This window comes from Tachysurus fulvidraco, chromosome 25 (genome assembly GCF_022655615.1).
Source record: "Tachysurus fulvidraco isolate hzauxx_2018 chromosome 25, HZAU_PFXX_2.0, whole genome shotgun sequence".
Taxonomy (NCBI): Eukaryota; Metazoa; Chordata; class Actinopteri; order Siluriformes; family Bagridae; genus Tachysurus; species Tachysurus fulvidraco.
This window is the reverse complement of record NC_062542.1, coordinates 9,337,413-9,351,013: the sequence shown is the minus strand read 5'-3', so window position 1 is coordinate 9,351,013 and position 13,601 is coordinate 9,337,413. Positions and strand designations below refer to the sequence as shown.

The following is a 13,601-nucleotide window of genomic DNA, read 5'->3' as shown; positions in this document are numbered from 1 at the left end:
TCGGTAAACCTATGGCTTGCAGAATCCGATTGAAGATTTTTTCTTTGGTCTGTTATAGATAATTAGGTTGGTGAATTTCAGCATAAGAATTATAAAAATCAGAAATATGACAAATGCAGTTATATCCAGTGTCATATTGGTATTTTAAAATTCAGAATCAGCTTTATTTGCCAAGTGTGTGCAGAGACACAAGGAATTTGTTTTAAAGGTGCTCTTGGTACATACATACAATACATACATACATATATACATATCTGGCATGAGAACAGTAAACATTTAAATAGTAAGGGTTAACATATTTACATAGTACTTGAGAAACGGGCAGTAATTAGAGCTGGAGAATGAATTACAGAATGAATTACAAAACACGGGTAATAATCCATTTATTAGCTGTATAAGCCGGATATGGCATGGGGAAAAGATGCCTAGATGCCTTTTGTGCCTAGATGTTCTAGTGCGACCTGAAGGAAGAAGTGCAAACGGTTGTGGCTGGGGTGGGAGGGGTCTATCCAGATGTTTACCTGCCTGTTTTTTCACTCTAGAGTTGTACAAGTTCTGAAGGTTGGGCAGGTGTACACCAGTGTCATCTGTGCATGTGGCAGGTTGATCTTTTTCAGTTGATGAAGGAAGTACAACTTGAGCTAGGCCTTTTTAACAATGGAGTCAATTTGAATGTCCCTTTTTAGGTCCAGGGACATGGTGGTTCCCAGGAACTTGAATGACTCCACTGCAGCTACAGTGTTGACTATGATGGTGAATGAGGGGAGGGCAGGGGGGTTTTCTCCTGAAGTCTACCATCATCTCCACAGTTTTGAGCATGTTCAGCTCCAGGTGGTTGTGACTCCAAACAGCCAGCTGCTTAACCTCTTGTCTGTATGCAGACTTGCCTCCATCTTGGATGAGACCGATGACTGACTCATCTGCAAATTTCAGGAGCAGATACGAGCATGTGACATTATCCATGACACAATTCTCCTCATTTGGCCTAAGTGTTTTTATGCGTCACATTTCCATGTTGTGCTGCTAATTTTGGGGGCGGGGCTGCTTGTGACATAACATGAGCTCAGCAGAATACCTGTGAGGTAGTTCCACTCATTGGGCTAAGTGTTTTGATTTATCAGATGTCTGTTGTGGTAATTCTGTCATTCTGCTTATTTTGGGGGTGTGACTGTACCAGAATCCCCCTTTGGGTGCCAATACTTTTGGAGTTGATTGGCTGTTGAGGATTTGGATAATTCATGTGAATACTGTACTGCAGTCATTTTGTGATTCTACTTAATATTGTACTACATAGCAAAATACATACACTTCTTAATGTTCCGATTAGTAGCCCAACACTAGGCTACCACACGCCCTACTAGGTAACCACTAGGCTACCACACAATTTTGTTGCATGTGGCTCGAAAGCTCTAGGAGGAGTTTCTCTTGTTATTTTAAATAATAACTAGATTTGTAAAGTTCATCATGATAAAATTTAATGTTGGCTTGTCGGAGCAAGTATTCCATAAGGCCGATATGCTAGGGTGACAGTACTTTTGGAGGCGAGTGGATACGAGCATGTGACTTCACCGAATACCCGTGACGCAATTTCCCTCATTGTGCTGAGCGTTTTGAGTGTTTTTGTTTCACATGTCCATTTTGTGGTAGTTTTTTGGGGGGGCAGGGCTGCTCATCATCCGAATACCCGTGGGGAAGTCCCCGTCATTTTTCTGAGTGTTTTGATATGTCAGTGTTGTGGAAAGTTTTTTGATTTTTCTTATATTGGGGGCGGGGCTGCAGAAAAAATGAAAGCCAGTTGGTACACCGATTAAAAACTTTGTTCAGAGAATCACCCTAAAGAAGTTGGCCCAGTTTGGTGTAGATTTCTTGAAAGCTTGCTGAGTTATAAACCTCTAACTTTTATATTGGGTGTCTAAAGCAAAAAAGGCTACTTTGAGACCAGGTGCCATGAGTAACCATCTCTTCTGCAGTTATTGCACAATATTCTTGTATTTGAACACACACAAAGCTTTCTATGTACACACAGCCGACATTTTGTTTTGCTTATTCTTCTTAGACAAAAGTTTATCAAGAGTAACTCCTCCTAGGGCCTCCAAGCCACATGCACCAAAATCGGATATGTCATATGTAGTGCTGCACGATTAATCATATCGCAATTGCAATCGCAATATCAAGCCTGTGTGATTATATGATGCAAAATGCTACGATTTTATGAAATAAATAAATACATGTGTGGACATGACAACCCATTCTCTCTGAAATCTGCTTGCCTAATTCATACAATACACCGCTATCCGCTAATTATAAAAAAAAGACCAGTGAGTTTCAGTTTAGGCAGTGGCACGTGTGGCACGTATGGTCATGTCGTGACTTTTTCCGGTGTTCAGCACGGAACGGGTGAAGATGGATGCCGAGCAGACGGACACTGAACTGGTGGGCAGAAAAAATGCTACCTCTGTTATATGTAGTGTCAATTTCGTCAGAAGAGACGAGACGAAATATGTTCGTTAACAACCTTTTTATTTTCATGACTAAGACGAGACGATGACAAGACTGCACCGCTGTCCAAAAACGCTGACTAAGACTAAATTAACATGCATTATTGTTGACGAAAAAAGACGAGACAAAAATGTTTTGTATAAAATAAAAAGGAAGATAAAATCTCTCTTCATTTTCGTCTACAATTGTCTCTGCTTTTTCATCAGCTGTTACGCCTTTAAAATATTCAGAACAAGTTCGTGGCTTCGTGCTGTTGCTCAAGTTACAGGTCTCATAAGCCTGTGGCTGCAACACGAAACTGCTGAACAATTGTATTGCTTCTGCTAAAGAAAATAGTGCGCTCCGTCTCTACGGTTAGAATCCTGTGTGTCCATTCCAACGCTCTGTTTTTCATCGCTGTGTTATAGTTAGCAGTGGTTTGTTTTCAAGAAATAAAATAGTGTGCGTAGAAAAAAATCGTCCACACGCTGCTCAAAAAAAAAAAATCCTGAGCGCAAGTCCACCGTCTTGGTGGCTTTTTGTGTTAAATTATACTGTATTTCCTGTCGCTGCGCAGGCGCTTTTATTGTACATGACAGCTTATGTCCCGATGACCGGACTTTGCATTACAATTAAAAGCAGTATAAATAAAGTAAACAATGTGATGTGCAGTCAAGTTTGAGTGTATGTAATGTTTAAACGAGTGTTCTCAACTTCTCACTGATACTTTTGTAATTCGCGGATTTTTGACAAGTTTTATAGCCTTGATATTGTTTCTTATTTAAAAGTGGTGACAGAAAAAACTCTTTACCCCAACCTGAAACCTCTTCCCCTGTCACAATCACATCATAATCAAAAGTAATAATTAGGCTTAAAAGCAAATGTATATGTAAGGGAATCAAGTTTAAAAATTACATGTAATTTGTATTGCTCCAAATATGCTCCAAATATCTATAATGGTGTGTGCAATACCATGTATAACTTGCATTAAGTTGGTAATTTACAGACACACACACACACACACACACCTCAATAATCGCAATATGACATTTTCCCTAAATCGTGCAGCCCTAGTCGTATGTCAAATGCCCTGGTCTGAAGTTTGTTGCTATTACTTTTCTAAGCCATCCGAGTACCGGTACTCATGGTACAGGGTCTCAAAGTGGCCTTTTGTGCCATAGACACCCATTATAAACTTTAGGCATACTGACCTTTGGGAATACTTGCTCTGACAATCCAACATCAAAGTTTGTCACTACGACTTTACAAATCTATTTACTGTTATAATTACAGACAAGTGTCATTATCAAGCAATCCATCTCATGTTCATTACAGTTTATTTACAGTTTTAAAAAATGTTTTCATATGAATGTTTTCATATGACATTGTAGCATCATTCATTTTTCATTTATCTGATGTAACATTAAGATACTGGGATTTTCTGTTTCGACCTTCTATTTCTGCATAATTCTAGGGCATTATATTGTGTGTATATATGTGTGGTGTTCTCTTTCCAGGTACAAGCGAGTTTTCTCTATTGGGACACATGGCATGACAACATACAACCCTACAACGTTAGAAGTTACAAACCAGGTATGAATCATATCAGGCAGACAAGAACAAAAGTTTATTTCCAATTTTACACATTTCTCAACCTTCTTAAGCTGGTGCCTCTCATCTGGCTTTGCTGAAGCATACAGCTGTGTGTCTTTGGCATAACAGTTCCACTAATACAATGTTTGCAAACACTTTTACCCAGAAGTAGCATATATACTAACCAGTACATGCACTTACTAGGCTCCCTATGAGGGTTTATGTTCTCTTTCGTCACTGTTTTTTTTTTTAATGTCTTTTGCTTTGTATTTATCCACATCCATTTTAATAAATATTTAACCATGTCACATTTAGAGTTTGGAATCAAACTTTAAATGCTTACTTGAATACTGTTAATACTAATATTTTTGTAAATAGTGTAAAAATTCTAATGCAATGTAATTAGTGTATATTGTTCTTAGTGTTCAGTGTACATGTCAAAATAATTTACTGTACATGTCCTTACTGTGTGACTTCCTTTACAGTGGCTTTATGGGGATATATGTGGTATCTTGCCAGTGGGAAAAGGACAAGGTACTGAATTTAACCTTACTTTCCGGAAGGGTAGCGGGAAGAAGTCAGAGACCCTCAAGTTTTCCACTGAACATCGCACAGAACTGTTGACAGAGGCACTGGTGAGCAAAAGAGGGGAAATGGCAATATATTAGAAGGAAAGTGAATGGACTTATTTAAAAGAAAATGGGGAATTACCTTTAAAATAAATTTTCAAGAAACCAGGTCATCCAGCATTTCTTTCAAAATTAAGAAATGTAATGGTCCCTATTTTGCCACAGTAAAAAGTTGTACTTCTCTGTTTACAATACAAAGCTTGTGCATTTCTGTGTCTCTGTGTGTATGAGACTTAACTCATGTGGTGGTCTGGAAAAAACTATTAGTAAGTAAGGTTTTTTCTTAAATTGGGTTTTTTTTGCCAGTAATATTCCTTGACACATCTATGGCAAATGACACAAAATTGGTCTTTAGGTTTTAAGATTTTATTATAGTCTTGTTTGGCAAGATTTCTTATTGACATGACATTGACATTTTTAAAGATTTAGAAACAAAGTTGGAAAAAATTTTCATATTTCATACTTTTTTCATATTTCATACTTTTTTTATATTTCATACTTTTGATACTATTGAGTAACACAAAACCAAAATGACATTCTGTTTACATACATATTAGTTATCTGTTAAAAAATTATAATAATTTAATCTTAAAGTTTCTCAGATATTTAGCCAAATGCACATCGTAAACTTAAGTGGAAAAGCATTAATGGAATGATGGAAATGTGTAAATTTCTTATTCTATAACTAGAACATGTTCCTAAATGAAAGGCAGAAATGAGTCAAGTCAATTCAAGAAGTTTCTATTGTCTTTTCAAGCATATGTAGCTGTTGCAGTACACAGTGAAATGAGACGTTTCTCCAGGATCAGGGTGCTACATAGGACAAAGACGGAGCTAAGGATGCAAGTTAGTTCTAGCCACAAAGTGCATCTGTGCAACCTGGTGCAAACAGTGCAAGGAAAATACAAAAATACAGTGCAGGATAAAAGACAGTGCAAACAAAATATACAAGAAATAGACAAAAGACAATATTCAGAAGTAGCACCAACCAGTGTAAATACTAGGGATGCACCGATACCACTTTTTCTCTTCCAATCCGATTCCAAACCAGAGTTTGCCAGTATCGGCCGATACTTATCCGATATCTGTGTTCTTTTCTACCTTTAACATTAAAGAATGTATACAACTCGTTTAGTTATTAAGATTTATTTGTTTCTGGTAAAGAAATACAAAAATGCCCATTTACTGGATGAAAAATGAAAACACAAGAAATCTTAAAAAGTTTATCGTCATCTGGACTCACACTGTTTGATGTACGTGGGACCCGGCATTATTACTTTTAACAGTTAGTGGTATAACAATTTAAACCATATATACTGCAATTATTAAATTAAATTATTTTCTGAAGAAAAGGCAATATTCAATAAAATAAATTATAACTCTTGAAACACAACGCAAAATGTATTAAACAGTAAACCTTGCACTCATCAAAAAAAAAGTGCAATGCAACATTACAACAATCAGAGAACAACCATGTCTAAACATATAGACGATTACCCTCCGGGGCTACAGGCAACACTCACCTCCGCATCCTCTCCCCCATCCCCCTTTGTCCTGCACCCGGTTCTCCCCCTCTTGCGGGGTTGTTTGGGGGCATGTCGGGGGCGGGCGGGGTCAGTTTCATCAGCTTTGATGCATCATCATTTTTCTGCTTAACTTGCGTGAACTCCATGTGTTCTTTTTGCATGATTATTCTGAAGATGCTTGATTAAATTTGTCATAATTTGAAATACTAAATCCACCTCTTGAAACTTTGGCTTTACAGATATTACAATTTGCAGTGCTACTCTCTGCTGAATCAAGCATAAAATACTTCCAAATGAGCGACATGTTTAACGCGTTGAGGTAAATGGAAAGGGTGCCTGCTAAACTTGCCTGTCTGTCGCAGGCAGTTTTGCAACATATTTCCTATAAAATTTATTTTCAGTAATGCAATTTAATATGTAAGTGTATTTTTCTTAAGTTCAAGCAATAGTCTATGGATATTTGCTGTTCATTAATCAACCACCATGGGTATCGGATATGGATCGGTCACACACCACTGATACCCGATCCACTCAAAATGCTTGGATCGTCGTCGATACCGATCCAAAACAGTGCATCCTCAGTGCATCCCTAGTAAATACTGTGTTCAATATTGCATGTGCAGAAATACTGGAATTGTAATGTATTGTGCAAAATAGCAATCGACTGACATCGACAGACAGCATGTGCAAAGAGCAAAAACCGTGTTCAAAACTGCATGTAAACAGTTTGATAGGGTGGTGCTCTGTACATGGATGTATACTGGAAGAGAGAGTATTTGGTGTAGGTCAGTTAAGTGTGTATATTTGTGTGTGAGTGGGTGTGTTCTGCTCTGTACAGTTCAGTTACTGATGAGTCTGATGGCTTGTGGAAAAAAACTGGGCGGGTTACACAGTCTGGAGGGCCCCAAATGCTTTGATGCCTTTTTCCAGATGGCAGGAGGTTGAAGAGTCTGTGAGGTGTGTGGGGTCAATGCTGTTGGCTTTGAAATTGGCACCAAGAAATTTGCTGCTCTTGGCGATCTCTACAGATGATCCGTTGATGGTCATTGGAGAGTGGTCACTCTGTGCTCTCCTGAAGTCAACAACCATCTCTTTAATTTTATCAACATTCAGAGACAGGTTGTTGGCTCTTAACACCAGGCACTTAGCTGTTGCACCTCATCTCTGTATGCTGACTTGTTGTTCTTGCTGAGGAGACCCACCATGGTCATGTCCTCGGCAAAGTTGATGATATGGTCTGATCTGTGCATTGTTAAACAGTTGTGAGTCAGCAAGGTGAACAGCATCGGGCTGAGCACGCAGTCAGTTGGGCTGAGCTTCTCAATCAGTTTCTGGGGGATGATTGTGTTGAATGCTAAACTAAAGTCTATTAACATTGTATGTGTCTTTATTGTCCAGGTGGGTGAGGGCTAAATGAAGGGCCATGGCAATGGCATTGTCCGTGGAGCGGTTTGAACGATATGCAAACGGTAGGGGGTTCAGTGAGGGTGGTAAACGGGTCTTGATGTGCCTAATGACAGGCTTCTCAAAGCACTACATTTCAATTTGTGTGAGTGCAACGGGACGATAATCATCGAGGCAGGAAACTGTAGAATTCTTTGGCACAGGGATGATGGTGGTTGTCTTGTGGCACGTAGGAACCACAGTGATTCTCAGGGAAATTTTGAAGATGTCAGTAAATTCATCCACTAGTTGTTCTGCACATTCCCTGAACACCCTGCTAGGAATGTTGTCTGGTCCAGCAGCCTACTGTGGGCTAACTCTGCATAGATTTCTCCTCCCATTGGCAGTGCATAGACAGAGTACCTGATCGTTGGGGGAGGGATGGTCTTCCTTTCTGCTAACTTATTCTGCACCTCAAACCGAGCGTAGAATTTGTTCAGCACACCTGGGATGGAGGCATCATTATCACAGGCAGGTGAAGCTGTCTGGTAGTTCATGATCACCTGTATGCCTTACCACATGTGCCGGGTGTTTTTGCTGTTCTGAAAGTGGCTGGCGATTGTCTGGACATGTGCACACGTTGCTTCTCTGATGGCTCAGTTGGCGATTGCTGTTTCCTAAACATGTGCTTTGGGATTAGCCCACTGAATTATTATTTTTTTTATATTCTAAAATATTTTCTGCACCTATGGCAAGAAGATGCAAGGTGGGGGATTTATGAGAAAATGTATTTGAGATTTTTCTCTATGATTTGACATTAAATTTTACGTTTAAAGCAAAATTGAGACCTGTTAGGAAATACCTGACGGGGATACCTAAATAGTAAACAAAAAAAAATTTAAACTAACAAGTCCCCTCCATAAGTATAGGAACAGTAAGGTCAGAATTTTAGCTTTTCATTTTCTTATATGTTTTGTCTCCATATGTAAAACGTAAATGTTACGTCCAACATAATATGGTACATTACGTGCCACTCAATTTGTGAGTAAAAGTATAAAACAGGTAGCCTTAAAGTAAATAACACTTAATATTTTTTCTTTTACCTTACTACTTGTAACTACATAACCCAAAACTTCACCAAGCTGCTGCTTTTTTCTTTGTTGCATTTCCTTGCACCTCAGCTTCTTTATGTTGTTGTTTATTTTATGTTTCTGCTTTCAGTCTCTTTTTGTAATTCATGCTCAATTAGTTTGTGGTAATTAAAGTAAGAACACCTGCCTCATTCTTGGCTTTTAAACGTGGGGTGCACTATGTTTCAAAATGCTTCAGAAAACTGAGTTGTGCCGACTAACAAAACAAATGTGTAGCTAATTATGCGGCAGAGAGAGAGTTTGGTGCGCATGTCTGACATTAGCCTCTGCTGTTACCTCTGCCACGGGTTCAGGTTACGCCAAAATAGTTGCCTGGGTTGCGTATGTATGTGTGGGGCAGAGCTATCAAAACAGGGGTGAGGGGCATTTGGGTTAGGGGCGTGTTTGTTTAGGTGATTTCAAATGTCAACATTGGCTTTCAGAGATCGTGCACCCCGACTTTGAGTGAGATGTTATGGGCAAAAGAAAAGCATATTTCAGTTCAGATAATTCAAGAAAAAAATTACTCTTTTTGAATAAAAAAAATGATAATTTGAAGGTTTTCTAAGGCCACCACACATATATGGTTTTAGTTTGTAAGTTTTCTTATATTCTCCTTTTTTCTGTTCTATAGAGGTTTAGAACAGACTTTGCTGAGGGCAAGATAACTGGAAGAGTAAGTATTGTCAATCTTTTGTACACAAGCAAACCAATGTTTCATTCCAGGTCAGTGCTTATACAAACACTGGTTGGTGGATGATTAGATGGATGATTAGATAGATAAAAGGTATTCCAAATGCACGCTTATGTCCATGTAATATTTGACATTTTATAGAAAGCTCAAGAAAGATTCATTGTGTTTAAATAAATACTAAGTAATGTATTAGGATATAATATATCCTATATAATACGGGTAAAATAATGCATTGCTTAATTTGACAACTAGACAAACAGTTGTCAGAAGGAACAACTAAATTTAAAGCTAAATTTAAAATTTAAAATTTTTAGTTTTACAGGCATCGCTGATAATGTTCTGCTTGGCTGTGTTTACTGTCAAGATTGTTAAATTCAGATGAGATTGATAATTTATTTTGGGATGTTATCAGCGTTATAACTGCTACAAGCATCATTGGAGTGACGCAAGGAAGATGGTGGGGTTGGAGGTCACTCCAGGTGGCATTGACCAGATCGACCTCCACACCAACCGGGTCATCTGTTCCTATGATTACCGTTGCATCGAAGGCTTTTCAGAAGTTTCAGACTACCAAGGGGGTTTTTGTATTATCTATGGAGGCTTCAGCAGATTGGTAAGTTTGTTTGAATCTATTTATTTGCATTATTTTTCATTATAATTTTTAGTAAATATTTCTTGATTCAACTCTACCCATGGTAAAACAAAGTAATAGATTACATATACAGTCGTATGCAAAAGTCTAGGAACCCCTGACAATTTCCATGATTTTCATGTAAAAATATTTGGGTGTTTGGATCAGCAATTTCATTTTGATCTATCAAATAACCGAAGGACACAGTAATATTTCAGTAGTGAAATGAGGTTTATTGGAATAACACAAAATGTGCAATATGCATCAAAACGAAATTAGACAGGTGCATAAATTTGGGAACCCTTGCCATTTTGGTGATTTGAATACCTGTAACTTAGCAGTGATTAACTGGAATTAGGGCTGTAGCTCTCAAATTTTAGTAATCAAGTATTCTACCGAAAACTTAATCGATTAATCGAGTAATCGGATAAAATGTATTTTTGCTTAATTAAAGTGCAATATTAAATATACAAGAGAAAATAAGACGGGTCTCTTAAAATAAACAACTAATTCAGGGGTGGCCAACCCGCGGCTCCCGAGCCGCATGCGGCTCTTTGCCCGGTTTCATGCGGCTCTTGCGTTCATCCCGAAGTTTGTATTTGTGTCTTTTTATTTTGCGTGTTCGCTTCGCTTTAGTTCAATACGGTATTTTCGTCAAATGCGCATGTGAGTGGGATGAAAATTCCTCAAAGTTTCCCAGTAGGAGCAAGATCACGAGTAAACAATTTGTGTCAATGACAAAGTTGACTGGAAGGAATTAAGTAAATTTAAGTGCCATACATTCTGGGCTTTAAATGAACCCTTTTCTGAGATGCATTAACAAAAAATAAATTACTTTCAAATTACTTTTTTAAAGTAGCAAAACTAAGGCATACATTGGAATAATAATAATAATAATAATAATAATAATAATAATAATAATAATAATAATACAAAAAAAACACTGCATTTAAGTCATGCAACTTTCAGAACTAAAAGATTCAAAATCTACAGCTCGGGCATAATGTTTGTGGTAATTAAGAGGCAAAAAACATGCATGAGAGAGACCGAGACCATGCAGACAGTGACCACCCGAGTGCTTTAAGTGTGTGTGTGTGTGTGTGTGTATATATATATATATATTGATCGATTGATTTTTGTAATTGAGTTACTAGCCCTAATTGGAACACAATTGGTTTGGTGAGCTCATTATGCCTTGAACTTCATAGACAGGTGCATCCAATCATGAGAAAAGGTATTTGAGGAGGCCAATTGCAAGTTGTTGTTCTCTTTGACTCTCCTCTGAAGAGTGGCAACATGGAGGCCTCAAAACAACTCTCAAATGACCTGAAAACAAAGATTGTTCAACATTATGGTTTAGGGAAAGGCTACAAAAAGTTGCATGGATTCCACTCAATATCAGCAAATTCTTTAGAATAATATTGAGGAATCAGTCACAAAGTTGAAGTTATGCTGGAGCTGGATATTTCAACAATAACAACGACCCAAACACTGCTCAAAATCTGCTCGGGCATTTATGCAGAGGAACAAGTACAGCATTCTGGAATAGCCATCCCAGTCCCCAGACCTGAATATCATTGAACATCTGTGGGGTGATTTGAAGCGGGCTGTCCATGCTTGGCAACCATCAAACCTAAATGAACTGGAGATGTTTTGTAAGGGGGAATGGTCCAAAATACATTCATCCAGAATCCAGACACTCAATACAGGCTATAGGAAGCATCTATAGGCTGTTATTTTTCCTAAAAGAGGCTCTACTAAATATTGATGTGATTTTTCTGTTGGGGTGCCCAAATTTATGCACCTGTCTAATTTTGATGCATATTGCGCATTTTGTGTTAATCCAATAAACCTCATTTCACTGCTGAAATATTTCTGTGTCCTTTAGTTATTTGATAGATCAAAATGAAATTGCTGATCCAAACACCCAAATATTTATAAAGAAAATCATGGAAATTGTCAGGGGTTCCTAAACTTTTGCATACGACTGTAATTGTCACAATGCTAAACTGCAGTAGAACGTTTAGATATGTACCTTGTTTTCTAAGTTTTCTCTTAACAGCACTAATAAAGTAGCACCTTTTACCCATAATAATTTTTACCCTCTTACCCATAATACATATACATATATATGTATATAAAATGTATGTATATTCACTATTCGAGTACAACATGCACATACAAGCTGTATATTATATAAGTAAGTCATGCATTGCACGTACAAGCCGTATTTTATAATTTATTTTGAATGTATGTTGTATAGGTTGTATGTTAAATGTTTTTTTTTGTTGATTTTGTTGATCACTTTTTTTTATAATTTCAATATTTGGTGTATTAATGTAAATATCCTTTTCTGTTTTATTTAGCACCTCTTTGCTTCAGAGCATCGTGATGAGATTATCCGCAGTGCTATCGAACATGCTGGGAACTTTATTGGGATCATCTTGCGTATGAGAAAGGAGCCTTTAATCTTTGAAAGCTTTGTCAGCGAGCGGCTCGGCAAGTATGGCTCTGACGAGAGCATTATGTCCCTTGCCGAGTTTGTAGTACAAAAGATCTCACCACGTCATGCGGTGAGACATGCGTGCACGCACGCACACACACACACACACGCACACACTCTTAATGCTTTGTATTTTTAAACATGGGGTATTTTTAAGTTAAGTCAGGAAAACAGAAAAATTATTTTAACCAGTTTAAGACATTTAAATTGTTTTTTCAGAGGAAACAAGCTTGGTCAAATAATGCTATTTTCTGAACTCATATTTAGACTCAAACCTCTGCAAAGCTTTTGAGTCATCTTGTAATATTTGTTTTTCTATTTGTACTTGCTTTGACTGTTCAGCTCAGTGCCCTAATTTATTATAATATTTCTATTAATTAAGCAATTTTTAAAACTGTTTTATCTTATATGTGCAAACATGGGATTTATTAAAAAAGTGCACATGTAAGTTATAAAGCTTAGTAACTGCAAATTGTATCTAGCAAACATGCATGTCCTTGTCACAAGGAAATGCATAAAAATAAACGTTCTGAAGCAGAGATTTTTATCTTATCAATTTTATCTGGAGTTATAGCATCACTTATATAAAATAAGTGAACAGTATAGCATAGTTAAAAACACTAGCAGAGCATAGATCAGCAATAAAAATAGACAAGTTTCCCTGTCTATGTACTTCTGCCTAACAGTGTCATATCTAATTCTGTATTGTAACCTTCATCCCGTGGGGACGCAGGGTTAAGTCCCCAGTACAAACAAACACCTCAAAACACACCACCCCTACCCCCTCTTCATGAGTGTGAGAGGTGATGAATGGATAATTTTGTTTGCCATAAGCCTGTAACTGTGGAGGAATAGGTTCTGGTACTTGAGGATTGTGTGTGACTGTGTCTAGCGCTTTGGCTGAGACTCCACATAGTTGGGTGGTTGGAAAGGCCTGGTCCCACCAATTGGCTGGTTAAGTCTTGCCTTGGAAGGCAGTGACCTAGGGTGAATTGGGTAATATGAGCTTCTAGTTCTTTTTGCTTGTGTACATC

The 13,601-nt window shown here is 37.7% G+C and overlaps 1 protein-coding gene across 3 annotated transcripts in view; it reads left to right on the top strand.

The window, feature by feature from the left end:
* The window catches only part of LOC113659874 (dnaJ homolog subfamily C member 13), a 102,721-nt gene that overhangs the window by 21,953 nt on the left and 67,167 nt on the right, over positions 1 to 13,601 (top strand). For all 3 annotated transcript variants that reach the window (XM_047808739.1, XM_047808738.1, XM_027172928.2), the window contains exons 3-7: positions 3,996 to 4,071; positions 4,557 to 4,706; positions 9,374 to 9,415; positions 9,846 to 10,046; positions 12,431 to 12,637. In XM_047808739.1, the coding sequence (XP_047664695.1) occupies positions 3,996 to 4,071; positions 4,557 to 4,706; positions 9,374 to 9,415; positions 9,846 to 10,046; positions 12,431 to 12,637 (676 nt within the window). The remainder of the gene's footprint in view (positions 1 to 3,995; positions 4,072 to 4,556; positions 4,707 to 9,373; positions 9,416 to 9,845; positions 10,047 to 12,430; positions 12,638 to 13,601) is intronic.